General features: G+C 35.4%; 1 protein-coding gene across 1 annotated transcript in view; it reads right to left on the reverse strand.

Moving 5' to 3' along the window:
- Positions 1 to 19,419, reverse strand: part of WDR70 (WD repeat domain 70) — a 129,834-nt gene that overhangs the window by 48,150 nt on the left and 62,265 nt on the right. The window contains exon 10 of the mRNA XM_053931981.1: positions 7,208 to 7,382. Coding sequence (XP_053787956.1) covers positions 7,208 to 7,382 — 175 coding nt within the window. The remainder of the gene's footprint in view (positions 1 to 7,207; positions 7,383 to 19,419) is intronic.

Consider the following 19,419-nt stretch of genomic DNA (forward strand, 5'->3'; position numbering starts at 1 on the left):
TTTTTCCTTAACCATACATGAATCCAAAGTGAAATCCTTTAACCTATTTTCATTGGGGTGTGACAGACTTCAAGATTTAGACTTTCATCACTATATTAGATAGTGCAAACATTTAGATAGTTCTTAACTATAAACTGTTTATTACATAAGAAAGAAATGCACTTAGAAATACAGCAGGGCACATTTTATCTCAGTGTATGATTGTCAGATTCTTTACTGTGGCTGGCTTCAGGGTACAGATAGTGATGTACTGGCTAACCTAGACGTATACAAAAAGGAATAATATATGAATCTGTTAATATTTGCTGCTGGCAAGCTTGTGTGTGATTTCCAGTTTCTGGAACAGAGGTCTGGCACATATACATATAGAATGAAAGGGTGGAATATTATGGATACGGAAAACTTACCTTAAGTTTGAAAGAGGAATATAGTATATTTGGATATCCTTCATCTTGTATTTACACAAGAAATTTCCAGATGTAGCCAGACTGCCCTCTTCAAAGCATGAAGCATGTTACATACTTGGGGGAAATTAAAAGATTTCCCTGCTGTTTAGGTGTAGTAGTGATATTCAGCAAATTTAAGAACAGTCATTGTAAACTGTTTCTATTAAACACTGTAAACATTGTTTCTATTATATATTGACATTTCACTGGAATATTTTTAATGCTGTGGAGATATCAATATAAACATTAAATTCTATACGTTAAAAAAATCACCCAAATAGACAAGTGAATATTCCATGCTGAAAAAAGATGAATAAAACCTAGATGGTTTTATTAGAGAGCAAAAACTCTCTAATGCTGTGATGGACAAGATGCCAAAGACACACAATGAACTGGTAGAAACTGTATCTAAAAAGGCATATGTATAGTAAAGCTTTCCAGTGGACAGATATAAGACATTTCAGGAATTACTGAAAGCCATGTCTTTTGCATATCAGCATATGCAAAATGAATCCTGTAAATGTGCAAAGATTCAACAACCTCATCTTCCTAACACATGGGTATAAATCCCCTCAAAGTGCCTCCCAATTAATAGGAAAGTATTTATGGATCTTACTACTATTTTTGATTACTCTGTCTTGGCAGCATCAGCTGTAAAATCCATCATGAACAGTAAACTAAAGTTTGCAAAAAATATTTCCCAATAAGATCTGGACTTAGATTCCCATTCCAAAAAAAAACCCCAAAAAAAACCCGAAAAAACCCCCAAAAAACAAAACAAAACAAAAAAACCACAAAACCAAAACCAAAACAAAAAAAAAAACACCAAAAACAAAACCCAAGAAGTTTTTCACATAATAATTTTTCATTATCTAAATCTGTGTCCTTAGTTGTACAGTATTTTTTCAAAATGGCTTCAGTACTTGAGAAACCTTTCATCTCTAAAAACTCTACCTTAAAGCTTCCAACAGCACACCACAAAACTAAAGCTTACAGAAACCCTTTCAAAGCAAAACATCACTAAATATAGAAAGGTGTTTATCTTACATCTATAAATCATGCAATTATTTAGAAAATACTTTTAACATGACTATTTGTAATTAAAATGTCCAGAGTTTAGATCTGTTTAATTTCAGGGCTGTGAAATTACTATGACATTACACTTTTCTTCCCCTTATATTTTGAGGATAGGGTGGCTTAAGGGCGTGTTGAAAACAAGTCATTGGGACTACCACTTGCTCACACCACATTCGGGAATATTTATGTGGGCAGTACATTATGATAGTGTTGAATTTCAATATTATTGAGAATTTTAAGTTCTGCAAGACCACTTTGAGCTTCAGCTAAGTAATTTAAACTCATCAAAATACATAAATTATTCTAGTAATTTAAAATCAGAGTAAGGTTTTAAAACCAGGAGAAAAGAAATTGCTAGCAAAGCAGTAATTCAGCTATACTGTATCAAATGCTCACTTTGGAGCTGAAGAATGGAGTTAAACCTACAGCTAAGTCTTTTATGAAACAAGAAAGTAAAAAAATATAGGTTAATCATTCACTATAGAAGTATTTTAATGGAAATTTGCTTTGTGAGAATTATGCTGAAAATCACAAAACATTGTATCTTTCATGTTCAGATTTGCACTATATTAAAAAATAAACCTATTACAGATGTAAAAGGCAAACCTATTACAGAGGTATTTGTCCAAACTAATTCTTTACTACTTATAGTGCAGACAGTAGATAGGTAAAAGCTTATAAAAGCTACTTAAAGTTTATAACCAAATTTAACATAGCTATGGAAAAAAAACAAACAAGATTTTGAGTGTATAAGCTGTTTTCTCAAAGGCATGACCACTTCTCTTACAAACTCTGTCTCCCCAACATCCTTATTAATATCTTTGTATCACAGCTGCAATGATATACCACAAAATAGGTGATGTGTGAAACATGGTTCAGCCTGTCATACACAGAGAAGTTGTTTATGCAGTCATGTGCTGAACACACCCAGGAAAAGCTGCAGGAAAAAATTCACATCACTGGCAGCCTCATCAGGTGGTTTGAAAGATTAAGAAAACTAAGAAGTCTAGCTATTTTACCCCTAAAAAACCTATTTGCAACTAGCGAAAAACATCTCAATCCAATCCTGCTTATTGTGGAAAATGAGGGGAGATTTTCTGTTCATTGAAGAGATTTCAATTTTAACTCACAATATGCTTCAAAAATTACTTCATTCTTTCCCCATCTCTATGAATGAGATACATTCCCAGACAGGAATACCAGACACATAAAGGTTTACTGATGACAAGACACTCTGCATTCTTGAGACTAAAGATTGACTCTGTGGATCGGTTTGTTCAGAAATATGTACTACTAAAGGCTTGCAAAAAGCTCTGAATGGGCAAGTGCAGGCAAGATGAAGAATTTGAACTTCCATGAACTGCTAGGTAAACCTAGTGGTTTTACTGCACTGCCCTGTGAACCAATAATTTATGGGGCCCTGTCTTATTTTGACCACTAATGCTCTTCAATTCTTCATATTTGCCAGACACTTTTCTCCACATCTCAGAACATTTAAATTGAGAGTGTTCTAATATGTTGTGGTATAACTTGACTATTTCACACTATTGTTTCCACTATTCATTCAAAGTTTGAAGGAAGTTATTTTTACATCCTTTGAAGCTGTTATTTTAAGCCAAGTTGACAGTGTTCATAATATTTCAAATAGGCTGACAGATTGCTCTGCTAATGTGCACTGTAAATGCACATGTACGTGAACCTTAAAGAAAAAACATGCACTGACAAAATAACACACGTGAGAAAATAACACAGATTTACGACAAAACAAAAAATCCTCTGAGGCAGGTGACTATAATGGATTATGATCCTACTGATGAAGTTTGGAAAAAGGCAAGTTACCAATGTCAGTTTGAAGGAAGAAAAAGATCTTCCTCCGAAAGTTCCAAAAGCGTTTTTACTCTCACTGCACTCTCACTTCATACAGCTGGGAGATTTGGATTCATACCAAAAAAGAGTGGAAGTAAAAAACTGAATGAAACATTCATGGTGTTCATTACTAGTCAGAAGTGAATTGATCACACACCAAAATAACTCCCTAGGCATAGCAACATAAGTAAAAAAAAAAAAACCAACCCAAAAAAACTGAGATGGTTCAAAAGTGTCTTGGAAAAAAACAACTAACTGATGAAGATAACTTACAACAAACAGCAACTTTGACTTCAGCAGGATGGATAAAATATGACATAGAGATCTTGTCTTCCTCTAAATTAAAAATCAAAAACTATTTAATCACAGCATTCTAGACCAAGTTCTACACTGTGGAGCAGTGTAGAACACAGGTGATGTGTCTGTGGTGTGAAGCAGAGAACAAAAAGAACCTATACTAGCAGTTAGAAACTATGACTACAGTGGCAAAGGAGATTTGTGGGGTATCTTCTGTCTTGCACAGTGGTACAGTGATGGCTTCCCACCAACGCTGCCCAATTGTGCCTGCTTCTTATGAGTGCCCCTTTTGTTCTTGGAAGGGGCATCATCAGATGCTCTTTCCTATTGGGGTATTCATTCTGCCCTTGGAACTGCTGCTTCATACTTTAATAGGACAAGAGGCAGCAGGCAGGAAATGATGCACAGGAAGATCCACCTGAACATGAGGAGGAACTTTACTGTGCAGTGATTGAGCACTGGAACAGATTGCCCAGAGAGGCTGTGGAGTCTCCCTCACTGGAGATATGTGGACACAATCCTGTGCCATGTGCTCTGGGATAGTCCTGCTTCAGCAAGGAGGTTGGACCAGATGACCCACAGTGATCTTTCCAACCTGACCCATCCTGTGATTCTGTGCTGCATTGATGAGCTTTTTTCTGTGGAAAAGCAGGAACTTTACGTTTTCACTGAAGCAAAAAGAAACCTCTCCCTCTAGTAGGTCTGTGTTTGACAGTAGTTTGTACTTGACTCAAAAATAAATGCATCTAAAAATCTTCACACATGACCAGGATAATAGCACTATGGGTATTGTATCTAGTGTGAGCCACAATATGTGGATGGACAATCTTCATTCATTTCATTTGTGCTGTTACTGTCATATGCAGGAACAGTGGTTTAGGCAGTCAAGATCAGGGTTCAAATGTCATTTACATTCTTGCACAAAGGCAAAATCAAATTCAGACAGTCACAACAGGCCTTTATTGGGTCATCCCTGTCATGACAGTACGGTCAAATAAGCTACAGTCAATTTTAAACGCCTTCCTGAATCTCTCCTTTCAGCTGCATATGACCAAGCATACAGCATAAATAGTGATGCCAGAACCATTCAGAACTGACCAAGAATAAGAAAATATGGTAATTATTTTCTGCTTTCAAACACCAGCAAATTTTGCTACTGACTCAATAGAGCCTTGTCAAGATAAACACAAATGCTCTCTTAATTTTGACTTGAAAGCCAATTGTACTGTAGCACAGCAAAATCTGTATATATATGGCTCTACACTTGTTTTAACAGAACCAAATAGCATTTGCTGGATGGGAATTACAGCTTTCTGTTCAAAAATCAGAAGTTAATATTTCTACTATATATGTCTTCAAGAAGTTTAATCCTCACAGTTCGATCCTCCTCAGCTTTACCCATTTTCTTGGGCCACACACAATTTGTACCCCAAGAACTGCATGAATTTGTAATAACTTAGCATTTTCTTGTTCGTCTTTGCAAGCATCTCTGTATCCTATATGTCACTAAGTGCTTTCACCATTCCACTGCAGGAGTCAGTCTCATCCTCTTCCTTCTAACAGTTATGTTGAACATGTTCTATTTGAAAATTTTTTTCTTATTCCTTCCCCATCCCCAAATATAAGAGGAAGGCTTTTTCTAATTGTTTAATCGAGATGCCTTTTGAAACACCTGATTCTAACTATACACAGGGATCTCCAGAGGACACCAGCAGTCTTAGGTAAGAATGCGACTGAAAATCCCATTTACCTGCTCCTTTACCCAAAAATCTTACACACTTCTTAATGAAACCAACAAACGCAAAGACAAAAATTCTTTAGACATTAAAAATACAAACCCTGGAATACCACTAACTTAACTTCCACTAGAAAATCACTTTAGTCTTGCCTTGTTATACAGGGGTCACCCATTGAAAATTGCACAAGATGCACAGGATATATCTTTAAATTACTCATAATCACCTTAAACTGCACTCAATCAGCATTGCAATATGTCATCTAACAGACACAGGAAAGTTCAAAAGGAAAAGCACATGAAAAAGCAGACTACCAAGAGTACTATTGTTAAAACTACACCAGAAAGCTTAATATTTCAATACTGTATATGTTAAAATAAACAACATACACAGGTGATGAAAGCCAGTCTCTGAAAAATTTATTATTCTGTTAGAACAAGTTTACACTTAGGATGAATTCTCAAGCTTCATGCCATTAGGAAGTTTTACTAGGTTTATAGTGGAAATAAAAACAGAAATAAAAATAGATTACAATCCCAAAACACAGGCTGTACTTTCAAGTATGATCCACAGGCTTTCTTTTCCTTTTAAATCTATACATTTCCTCCTGCCTCCAGCAATCAGATCTTTTTAAATCTTTGTAAAAAGCTGCCCAGATTGTCTGTTTTCCTTTTTAAAATCAAATATTTTGAAATATGAAGTTGAACAGACTAATGTAACCTGTACTAGTTCAGTTTTACTTCCACAAAGCCATCCTACTGAAGCTGTACAGCTTTCAGAGATTTATGACACCAGTTTCACAATCCTGCTCTTCTTGCCTCATTCACTCTGTATTCTCATTCTGGCTCTTAAAAAAAATTGACCCTATTTCCATTTTCTCCTCTAATGTATGCCATTGGTACTTATCCCACAGAATCTTCTTTGCATAAGATGGGCATAAAGAGAGGATATGGATGATTTACTAGGATGATTATTTTTCAAAGCAGTAAAGCTTAGCCTGTTGAATTTGTACTTGACATTGCATAAGTAAATTCTTGGAAGTGGACTGGTTTGTAAGTTATACTACACAAAGCAACAGTGAACACTGAATGCTCTAAGCTTCAAATTATAAAGTAGTAGCAAGAATTATAATTGTTAGTTCAAGTCATAATTACTAGAAATTGATTGTTTAGTTCAATACGAACAGAAATATTTCCTAATTTTTATAAGTTTGAAATAGTTTCCATTCTGACTCTTTCTGGCCAAAATGCATTTAAATAAATGGTTCAAATTTGCTTCAGTGTTAATTTTTACACATTAGACAATATAACATTTACCATTTAATATGCAGCATTGGCCATATACTCACCCACTTGGATGCTATTCTTCTCTACCTATTATATGGATGACCGATTTCAGTATCAAGTTTTAAGAGTTATTCCTCAATACATTTACTAAACCAAGTAAATAATACAACAACAAAAAATTACTGCTTTTCTCACAAGCATTCCATCTTAAATGAATAATAATCTAGATACAGATATATGGTCAATTTTTTTTTTAACATAGATTGTCAAACAGTTTTCCCAAACTTTGAACTTAGTAGAAGCACACTTACTGATCAGTTGTGGAAAGGCAGAAGAAATATTAAGTCTTGCCTACAAGTTATTCGGTTTTCAGGACAGAGGGGAGAGGAGAGGAGGAGAAATAAATAAAAATATAAAAGTGCCCAAATTTATTTTATCTGCTTCATCCTTCACACTCGAAATAATAGAACCATATATAGTTATCAAATACTGGACTTACGCTCATATTCCTATCCCAGATCTGGATAGAGCCATCTTGACAGCCAGCTGCAATAAGTTTCCCATCTCTGCTGTATGTGCAAGTTGTAGGAATCACTCGTTTACCTTGAACTGATCGCGGCTTAAATACGCTTTTGTGCTTTTTTTCATTGTTAACATCCCAAGTCCTCACAGTTCTGAAAAAATAGTTTAAATAAACAGTTATTTTAGATAATGTTAATATATATAAAATAATTCTTCTTGTGATAAAACCAAACACCTTTTCCAGCACAAATGGCATATAATATTGCTCAAATTAAACTGTAATGGCAAAATAGCATTTAAGCTATGAGGACAACTTTTCAAATAAGAAATATCATGTTCACTAAAATGCATCTGAAGTTACAAAGTAATTAAAAACAAACAAAAAAAAAAAAACCCAAAACAAAACACTTCACCCCAAAACTCTCATGTAAATACGTTAATGATTTAGAATTTGGAAGATAAAGTTAATACACATGTACTACATAATCTCCACTGCCACTGGAAGTCAGGAAGAGGAAAGTATTCAGTCCTCTACAAAGAATTAATACTTCAGGAAATAGGCATGAATGCTTATACAAATTCATAACTTAAACAGATTTCTTAACTATTTGGACATAACAACAACTGAATATTCTGCTTTTAACTGGCTGGCTATTCTTCACACTTTACTTTTAAAAGGCATTTTAAACATTAATTGTAATGTTATTGTAGTTCTCTTCCACTAATCATGAAGATGTTAGAGTTCTTTTGTAACAATGTTCTTCAAATATTTTAGAAAGACTAATTTATGTAATACTGTTTTTTTCAGGTTGAGTTTTTCCCACATTATTAGCAAAACAAATACATCTTTTCTCTTTTTAATGGAAAAAATAGTATCTCCCTGGATCTTCACTGTTCCTTAGATACAGAAAAACATCCAAATGAGAGAGAACTAAAACACTAGATACAGGTGGACTCTTTAAACTGTCTTAGATACAAATGTTTTCTGTCCATTTAATATGCTGAGGTATTTCCATATAAAAATTCAAAACTCTTCTGGCATCTAATGCAGAGAAGAGTTTCAGAATTTGGCAAAGGAAGGAAGATCATTCATTTAGAAAGAAAAAGTCTCAAGGTTCTCAAGACAACCCCATTTGTTTAGACTATACAAACATTGCCTATGATCCAATAGCACATAATTCACTGGTCTTTAGCAAAGCAAATACAACTTTAACAGAGGCTGCCATTTCTCCAGAACAAGACAAGATACCACAGCACAATATTAGGAACTTCCATCAGAGCTACAGAACCAGACAGACCACAGAGCTGACATATAAATAATTCTAGAATAAAACAGACAAGAAAATGAGCTGGAAATACCTCAGAGAGGTTACAATCAACTGCACTTTTAATGACAGTAATCAGAAATCAGTAACTCTAAGTTAGAATGAGTAAGTAGAATTAATCTTCAGTTTTCCATAATAAAGTCAAGGTTAGTTTCATTTTGAAAAGTCTTCAAATCTCCTATGTGTAAGGCATCACTTCATCACCATATTTGGTGCTCTAGCACAAGACATTCAAGCATTCTGATTATTAGTTTGGGTTTGAGGTGTTGGTGAGTTTGTTGTTTGATGGTTTTAACTATTATTTTTATTTTAAATGATGCACTATATTGCAAGTATGATTACGTTCATTAGAAGATTTTCAGAAATTGCTTTCATCCTCAATCACTATATGATTCTGACATTCCCTTTTTCATCTCCTTGTTTGGTCAATACCCATCTCAGTCTTTCATTCACACTTTCATTCACACTTTCTCCCCCTGTGATATTTGCTCAAAACTTGAGTCTTTTTCTTTCCTTCATAATACTCAATACTTCCAAAATCTCATCTGAATGTCCTGCAACTTCAGCTTCTCTTTTTCCTTCAGTGATGACCATTTCCTACTGAACAGCTCTGTCCCCTCTTACAGTGCAAGTTCGCAAGGACTGCTTTGGCACACCCCTTCTCAGGTGGTGCACCTGGTAATAACAGTTATGTGCAGGGAACTTCAAAGCCCTTTCATTCCAGATGCCTCACAGCACCTCAGATGTAATTCCAGAAAAAATCTCTTGAGAATCTTTTACCATCCTAATTCTTTATTTCTGCTGGCATGGAATGACTCTTTTAAACCCTGCAATTTCCTCTTTTTAGGGCTCAATGCCCCGACAAAACCTCAAAAATTGGCTACACTAAGAGCATATTCAAACATTTTTATCATTTTACCTTTCCACTGTAAAGGAAAAAGAAGCACTTGTATACTTATTCCTTATAAAACACATTAAAAGAAGTATGAGCCCTAAATCAGCCATAGTATCAGCAGGTCAGCTGAAAAATCCAAGTTGTCTAAACTGCTATTTCCATTGCAGACAGTTGGCCATATTCCCACACATATGAGTTACATGCCCTGTCAAAAATGCCCACATAGCCTACAGTATATATTTAATATTCCCTCAATGTTTTTCTTAATGTCCCCACACTGAGCATGTGTTTGCTGTTGCCTTGCTGCTACTGGATCTAATGAAAGAAAAAATTATACTAAATATCTTGAAGAAATCACCTATATATTAGTTACAAATTTGTCAGTCACTCCCAGAGTCTTAATTCTTGAGCTAAGACTGAGCTCATTAATGTCTTCTTTCACATAAGTTCTTTTCAGTATTTTTATTCTTTATGGAAATACTTCCTATTTTCAAATGGACATCATATTGCAAACACATAATACTATGTGCAAAATTTCAGCTTAGCATGGTTTCTGACTGAATCACCACCAACTAAAACACTAGGGAGTCATCTCTAAACTATGTATGTGTTTCCTTCAGACCAGTGAGAGACTAGAAGACAGGATCACTGAAGGAGCCTGGGGAAATACCTTCACTGGAATGAAAGGAGGTTTAGGCTGGACATTGGGAAGACTTTCTTCACAGGAAAGGTGATTAGACACAGGAATGGGCTGCCCAGGGACATGGCAGAGTCACATCCTTGGAAGTGTTTGAGGAAAGACTGCACATGGCACTGAGTGCCATGGTCTGGTTGACCATGGTGGGTCACAGGCTGGAATGAATCCCCGAGGCCTTTTCCTACCTAATTAATTCTTTGGCTGTATATGCCCAGCTGTGAGCACTCACAGCCCAGAGAGCCAAATGTGTCCTGGGCTGCATCCAGAGCTCTGTGGGTAGCAGGGGAGGGAGGGGATTCTGCCCCTCTGCTCTGCTTTGGTGAGACCCACCTGGAGCTGCATGCAGCATAAAAAGGATACAGACCTGTTGAAGCAAGTCCAGAGGAGGCAAAAAAGAGGATCAGGGGGCTGGAGCACAACTCCTATGAGGACAGGATGAGAGCTGGGTTTGCCCAGACAGGAAAAGAGAAGGCTCTGGGGAGACCAAAAGCGACTGCAAGTACTAAAAAAAGGCTTGTAAAAAAGATGGAAAGCAATTTTTACACAAGCAGACAGTGATAGTACAAGGGGGAACAGTTTAAACTAAAGAAGGAGAGATTTAGGATCAGTATTAGGAACAAATCCTTTACTGCGACAATGTGAGGCCCTGGTACAGGTTGCTCAGAGAAGTTGTGGATGTCACTTCCCCAGAAATGTTCCAAGATCTGGTTGGACAAGGATGTGAGCAATCTGGTCTAGCAGGTGGCATCCCTGACCTTGGCTGGAAGAGGGGGGACTTTGGAATTAGATAATCTCTGAAGTTTCTTCCAACCCAGCCCATTCTGTGGTACTGTGACTAAAATCTAACTGCTCCCATTCTAGTCAGAAGGAAAGAAGATAAAAAGGAAAAGAAGCATAGAAACCCAAATAATTTACCTTCAGGTAATATTGTCTTTAAATTGGCAATTATAGCAAAAATATATGGACTGCTCCCATATATTCTCTCTCCTTCTGACCCACAATCAGCATACCAGTAACAGTCAACTCAGGGTACATTATGTAATTATGACTCTGGGGTTTTCTTCTGGAATATTTTGTACCATGTAATGATTTCCTCTTCCTCAGACATAATGAAAAAATAAACGAATGAGATTGCATTACAGAAGTTCTATTTTCACTTCCTAAGCTCAGAAGATTCACTTCTCTGAGCTCCGTCTGTTGTTTGTGTTGAAATGAGTAAAAAAGTTTTACCCCTGCATCAGATAATTTCCAGGGTACTCATTTTATTAAAAAAACCCTTATTCTTAAGAGTATCTCCTCAGAAGTAAAAAAGTGGGAGATGAAACAATACTACTGTTTTATGCTCTATGTTGCACCACTTAGCAGAAGTATATTAATATTTATCTGTTTATCTGATAGGCAGAACCAAGGTATTTTTGAACTCCAGTGAAAACAAAAGAAAAGCATTTCCTGAATAAGTCTTTTTTTCCACCTGAAAACAAACTGTTTAATCAAAGTCTGTTCTTTAGTAAAAAGAACAGAGGGTTTTTTTAAAACTATACTTCTAACATATACTGTTGTTTGCTCATTACATCAAGTTTTAATATATTCATCCCATCAACATTTATGATTTCTCTTCCATAAATTTCTTTTCAGTTCAAATATCCATGAAGAAGGCTTCACATGCACATGTTTAAATTTAACTTCTTAAATTATGGATTCCACATCTGCAAGACAGATTTTGCAAAAGTGGTTTTGTAAAGTTCTTATATTTGCCAAAAGCAATTCAAAGCAACTTAGAAAAGAAGGGAAATGTTCTTTTGGAAAGGTAATGTGGGTATTTTCATGACCACTGAGAAGTTAAATGACACATAATAAACAACTAATTTAATCACTGAGGTTCTAGGGGTGGTTTTGGCAAGATTTTTCCCCCAAAAATTTTTTTTCTCTTTTTCTCCTTTTTTCTCATGTTCTTATGATGTTATTAGTAACTTAAAATCTCTAATAAAATTAATTATTGTCAATGCTGCTGCATTGCACAAATTATTATAGTTATGTAGCTGCATTTCCCAGACTGCAAGCACAAAAAATTTCTCAGTCATGAGTCAGCTAGACGCTGCCCTAATACAATCTGTTGAAACTCAAGAAATGAACCAATGTTAACTTCAAAAGCCAGACCTGCCAAATTCCACTAAGCTTTTTCGTCTGTCCCATCTCCTCTGTTTCTACTGCACTGGAAAACTCTATTGCAAAATGTTGAATGTTACTCGCATTTAATATGTTAAGTCTACTCTGCATAATGAAGTCTACTCTTATCACTTGAAATACAAAAGAAGCAAAGAGTACATTCTTGTTAAAATGTATTGTTAAAAGTACAGAACAGGCTTAATGTTGTACATCTAATAACCTAATTATAGTGTTCACCTTTGCAATGTATTATAGTGCCTACCTATGTAATATAAGGTGGCAAAACTTAACATACTTCAAAATCATCCTACAAATATGGTGGCAATGGAATTGATCAGGCCCATACAAGATGACATCAAGTCATTAGTGATAGAAAACACATTTCTAAAGTGTTTAATTAAGACTCTTTATAAACAAAAAAGCAACCGATCTTATAGTAAGGGTTTCTTTAAATCTCTTTTATCACATAAAACAAACATATGTACATGGGAATGAAATTAAGGAACTTATTAATACACTGGAAAATTGCCTAAAGCAGAATATTTAAAGAGGTTAGTTAAGAAATAGCTGCAAAGTTCTGTTAAGATGTACTTCATGCATATGGAGGTGCATCATTATATCAGAAAGAAAACTTCCATTATTGTGTTCTTTCTGCCCTCTTTTAGCAGAAGTAAGTTATAGTCTTCTTCTGTTGTGCACATAGGACCCAAGGAAGATTGAGTCACCTGCCAGACAATGAAAAAATTTGTACACATAAATGGGTGGAGAAATTCAGAGAAACTTTCCATATTTGTTTGGCAGAAAAACTTCTAAAAAAGATACCTACTTCCAGCATTTGAACAGAATCAAAATAATTTGAACCAGAATGCAAGAAAAGTCACATCCAACATATGTAAAATCATAATTACGGAAGGAACTGCCAAAAATATGTACACAACTTAGTAATTTATAACAACTCTACTTTTCTGTCACTTAAATAAACTCAAAATGTAAAAAGTCAAGGAGAAAAATTTAACAGAGTAAAAAAAAATGTATGTGGTATACACCAAATGAGATAAGCAACTATATTTTTCTATGTTTTCAAATTAAACTGGTGGCCTTTTTTTGACAGGAGAAATTACCATTCATTTGTACAAAGTACAAAAGTACAAAGTACATCATTTGTATGCACAAAAGCAGATGAATCTTAATTACTGGGGTGGAGTAGATTAAAACCTAGTAACAATGAATGGGAACTGCTCCCATTCTCCAGCATGAAGGAACCAAAAAGCAACCAACTCAAAATCAAAATGACACATAAGCATGTCTGAGAGAACATGGAGAGTAAGTGTTCTGAATTATTAAGCAAAAATCCTGCTGATGGCCAATATATGCAACATTTGAGGAAAATTAAATTAGAAAAGGAGACAGAGAAGAACTGGAGGAATATTAGATCAGAAGCAATGGACTGCTGTGCAGTATGTTCATGGGAGGAAAATGGCAGCAGCCAATACTAGCGAGTTATGACATACAATCACTTCTGACTGAGAACACAGTCATTCAGACACAAAAGATTACCCACCAGTAAGTCTGTGTGACCCTTTAGAGGTTATACTGTAAAGACACAGTAGAATACCTATTGACAGAACCTCTTACTTATGGCATAAAGAGTCTGTTTTTAATGAAATCAAAGATCACAAGCTTCCTGGACTGAGTAATTTTTGCTTTTTCACAAATTAAATCACTGGGTCAGACTAACAATACAAAAAGGCACTCTTAAGGTTAAAAATTCAAGAGTAGAAACAAATTTTCTAGAAACAAGTAAGCAAATAACATAACACAAGTCTTTTGACATTTTTTTAATCAGTAGAACCTGTACATAAAATGGCATAATATTTGCATATGGATTGCTTATCTATTTCAGCTGCTCCCTTCTACATACCTCTCCAAAGTGACAGAAAATACATCCTTTGGAATTTAGCACTCTTTTTTTTTTTTAAGTACTTTATTCAGAACCTGAAGATTCCCTCAAAATATCTACAGATCAGTTCATCAAAATGACCAATTCCAAAATTTGGTCATCCTCAAAGATTTTACAGCAATATGATATTTTGCATATCATATTGGCAGTAAGGAGTGACAAAATACTACACAGTAAAAACCCAATTCTGCATTTTAAATGTTGCCATTTATTAACTATCATCAACAGCTGTTAAGTCAAAGCTCAAGAAAGAGCATCAAGTCACACAAATGGAAATATTTCAGAATGAATCTTAAAAGAAATTGCAAGATTCTGCTCTATACTGTCTTCCACCTTCACTGTGAACTTTCCACTGAATTGCCAAAATAAAATTCAGATAAATACCTTGCTATATGCAGTCTTCAAAGATTCTGAATGCTTTAATTCAAAACATTAAGTTTCATCATGAACCTAAAAGTTTCACGATTTTTTTTCCTTTATAAAAATTTTAAGATAGCCACAATTTGCTTTGAATGTAATTGCTAACTTGGAAGACAGTATAACATATTAATACACAAATCACATATAGGGAAAGTTTAAGATCAAAAGGAAAGTAAATGATGGAAATTTTTCAATAAAAACAGAGGAACAACAATACTACATGTCTATTCCATTAACAGTTAATATTAAGTTCCAATGCAGTTACTGATGTTCAGCAGCATTTTCCTCACATCAAAACAAATACTCTGAAAATAAATATAACAAAAGGTTTTGTGGGAGAAACTTTATAACCTTAGAACACAAAAAGAGCTATTACGGGAAAGAACACACAAGCAGAATGGAAGGCTGAGAAGGAAAAAAAAAAGTGAAAAGAAGATCAATTGCATAAAACTAAAAAAAAAAAAAAAACCACCCCAAAAAACTAAGATGACTGCTGGACAGAAAGCAATACTTGAAAGTATGCAGGCATGCCATACCAGTAAGAATCCTCACTTCTAAGCAAGGAGGATTAATATTCAACATACATGATATATTCAGTGCTGCTTAGAATACAGAAAAATAGAAGAAATCTAAAAACATTGATTACATTCTGAAGACAGGATAATTGTTAGCGGTTGAGGTGGGAATGGGACAAACATCTTCCCCATCTCACCAAATCAAACTAACAGCTTCAAGAATCTATGCACAAGAATAAAATACATGATAAGGAAATTACGTTATTGAGAGGACATATTACTGAGAGGATACTGTACTTAAATACATTCAAATTCTGTAGAAGATGAATTGGAGGCAAAACACTGAGGCATTAAAAAACAAACAAAACTCCAAAAAGACCACCACATTAAAAAAAAACCAATCTAAAAACCAACTCACAAACCTGCTCCAGAGGTCTGTTTAAAATCCCAAAAAAGTAATACAGAAAAAGGTCCCTTCAGCCTACAAAAATGGTCTCCAAATTAAAGGCATATACTGTTCTGAAAACAAAGGCTGCAGGGCTAATACTTTGATTAAAAATAATTCATTTAGGGGTTCCAGTCTGTGTTGTTGTGATGGATTCCTTCTCAAAGAATTTTTTCTCAAGTTTAACTCATGGATTCAGTCTGTTTGCCTCCCATTCCAATGGCCAACATACAGGCAAACCTGAACATGACCATCATGCCGAAGTATAATAAGCCTTTCTCCCTTATTATTTCCTTAAACTATTTTCCTTTCATATTTCCCTGAAACACTGACTGTATTTGATTGCAATTGTGATAAACATTTGGGCAGCTAAAAAGCACTAAGAGAAAAACATCTTGCTTGGTTTTGAATTACTTTCTCACTGCGACTGACAGCTAATTTGCTTTGTTTCTTGTTGATGATCTCTCCACATACACATCTGACTGAAGAAAAAGGTGTTTATCTTTGCATCAACCATTAAGACCGCAATCATTTCTTCAGTTCAAATCAGCAAGGTACCTAAAAGCAAGTCGTCAGAAAACAGTGCACTGACTAGGTTAGAGAACTATCCCCTGAAGGTATTTTCTTCCAATGGGTAATAGATTCAGTGATTTCAATGAAGGATATTGAGCACTGTAAGAGTCAATATGCTTTTGACTTAATATTAATTCAAAGTCTATGTTCATGCTGTGCTATTTAAAAAAGCTGAGCACTGGTATTTTCCTGAGACTGTGTAGCACTTTACACACAAAAAGTCCTTCATTTACTATTCCAGCAACATCTAACATCAATATTATTATTATTTCTATATAGAACATTAGATAAATTACAGGTATTATGTGAATAAATTCTGAGAGCTGTGACAGTAAAAGTAGATACAATTTTATGTCACTTTCCAAATGGGGCAAGCAGGCAATGAACTGAGATCTCATCTCCCACTTAGGAAAGATAAAGTGGGATGTAATCAATCTCCCTAGGGGGTACATCTGATTAAGACCAAAGGAGAAGACTTCTGGTAAAGGACATCTTGACAGTTCAAGTTACTGTCACCTGCATGAATTGAAATTACTCAAGAGCAGTCTTGCATGATACTGCAAAAGGAGGAGGGGTTAATCACTGGGAAAACAGCATGCTTTCTAAAGAGCTGATTAGTCATGGCTATAAAATAGCTTAGGCTCACTAAAATCTCACGTTTTTTTCACTCCATTAAATAGCTTAAATTGGAACACTCAGCTGAACTCTTCATTACACCAATGAAAAATCAACCGAAATTAAACAGTCAAGGATGGAAAAGCTCTCTAAGACAACACCTCAGCTGACCCTACATGCATTAGTTTTATCTGCTTTCTCTGTCATCTTAGATCTTACTCAGACATTTTTCTGCAGGTCCATTAGCAATGAACTGCAATCTAACAAAGGTAAGTAACTAAAGGGAGCAAATTGTAAGCCTTAAATGTATTTTGATTTCTAGTTATAGAATCTGCTCTATACAATGCAAAGTTTGACTCAGCTGCACGAATTAAGTATGCACCTTGGGCTACAGAAAATTAGAAGTGAATTTTACTTTGTCTTTATGTATGAAGTACCAATCTTCATACATTGCAGTGTAATCACATAAAAACTTATGACCTACTTATAAAGACCAGGAAAAACTGTAGCACATAAGGTAAATGCAAATTTAGGTATTTGTATTTAGATTTTCCAGAATATCCACCGAAGTCTGTGACTGTCACCAGATGACACAAGCAAAAACGACGCACCACAGCCTTGGTCACGATGAAGAGACTAATTTATTTTTTCTGACTCCAATCTTTTATAGTTCTCAAAAGATGCCAGTGGATTGGAGGGTGAAAGTGCCACCTCTCCAACTGGACACTGGACACTGACACTGGACAAACTACCTGTACATCAAATTTCTCCGCCTCTATAAAAGAATGCAAAACAATAAGTTGTTTACAGAAAGTTGGGTGAGAAAGTTCTCTACAAGAATGTAAACTCAGAAGGCTTTAGAAAATTCTTGATAACCAGGGCGACACGAGACACCTCCCTCATCCTCACACAAATTTAGAAAGGAAAAAAGCATCTCCTCAAGAAAAAAAAAAAATTACAGTTCTTAGCCTCAGAACTCTGGAGAGTCAAGATCCAGTCCCACATCTGTCTGGATAACCACACAGAACATTTTTTCATATAGCATCGTCATGGCCTACTCATATTGTAATACTGACACTACTGAGGAAGCCCCTATATTATTTTCTTACTTTTGTGTGAAGTTAAAAGTTTAAAGTAATAGATTAATAGACAAAATAGTATTAAATTTTATGATTCTCAAGGATAACCACTAGGGACTTATGCACTCTTATTAATTATATTCTCCACATGCAAAAAAATGGTGGGGATTTTTGCTGAGTTTAAAGTATGCAGAATTAAAAATAGGAAAGGCAGGACACAACTAAAAATGTTTCTAACAATCTGATTTTTCTTAAAAAAAAAAAAACAGCAGAGAACTGACCTGTTTCATAGCTTAATTTGATAAAAATATCAAATAGCTCTACAGTTTGAACATGTTACTTGTAGTCCTCTAGTCTTCTGTTTGCTTGAAGCCCTGAAATTTCTGACTGTTCAGAAATTCACCTTTTAGTTCACTGCACAACCTGCTGCTACCTGAGCAACTTGACTTGAGTTGGCTTTGCACTAAGCAGGGAATTGAAACAGATGAACTCCAGATGTCCTCTTCAACCTAAATTATTCTGTGACTACAGACAACTCAAAAGGGTACTCTACCATGCATTTAGAACATATAAATATTCCTGGAAGGGACGCATAATTCTTACATCTAAAATTCTATGAACCATGAAAAATCTGCTCAAAAGCTAGTAAAAACAGAACTTAGAACTAAGCCAAAAATCACAATAAAGACATACAAATGTCACCAGTATCTCCAAGTTTAAGAACTACTGGGAGACAGAAAAATCTGAGACTGACTGGAAAATCTGCAGAAGCTCCCACTAATGTTCGCTGTCCTAAATGTTGTAAAGACATGTCTTGTCTCCACTTTCTAACTGCATTCATGAACGGTTAAAAGTGCTCACTGACATACAGAGCAATCAAATTTTAACTTGCAGTTGAGAGCACTCCTACAAAGGTCAATCAAGTAGCAGGAAAATGCTCTAGTAATTTTTGTTTGTTTTTCCTCAGCTAGAATTCATGGATGCTTCCTCAATAATTCAGCTATTCTTTAAGTGAGTACAAATGACCAGCTCTACTCTTTCTTTTTACCTAAGGAATCAGCAAAATTTTTAATTCTTACTTTCTTAGAATCACAGGCCAGAATCACATAATATCATGGAATGGACGGGACCCATCAGAATCATTGTTTCTTGCAGATCTACACAAAACTAAATGACCTGACTAAGAGTCTCATTTAAATGCTCCTTGAACCCTGCCAGGCTTAATGGTGGGACCAATTCCCTGGGGAAACTCTTACAGGGACCAACCATGTTCTCAGTGAAGAACCTATTCCTAATGTCAAGGCTGAACTTCCATTCATGTAGCTTCATTCCATTTCCTCGTCCTGCCACTGGTGATCAGAGATGAGATTAGCACCTTCCATCTGCTGTCCCCCAAAAGGAAGGGAAACATTCCTCTCCTCCAGGCTGAACAAGCACCACGACTTCAGCAGCTCCTCATAAGTCTTGCCCTCAAGACCTTTTTCCATTTTGGTCTCACT

Source organism: Vidua chalybeata, chromosome Z (genome assembly GCF_026979565.1).
Source record: "Vidua chalybeata isolate OUT-0048 chromosome Z, bVidCha1 merged haplotype, whole genome shotgun sequence".
In the NCBI taxonomy this organism is placed as follows: domain Eukaryota; kingdom Metazoa; phylum Chordata; class Aves; order Passeriformes; family Viduidae; genus Vidua; species Vidua chalybeata.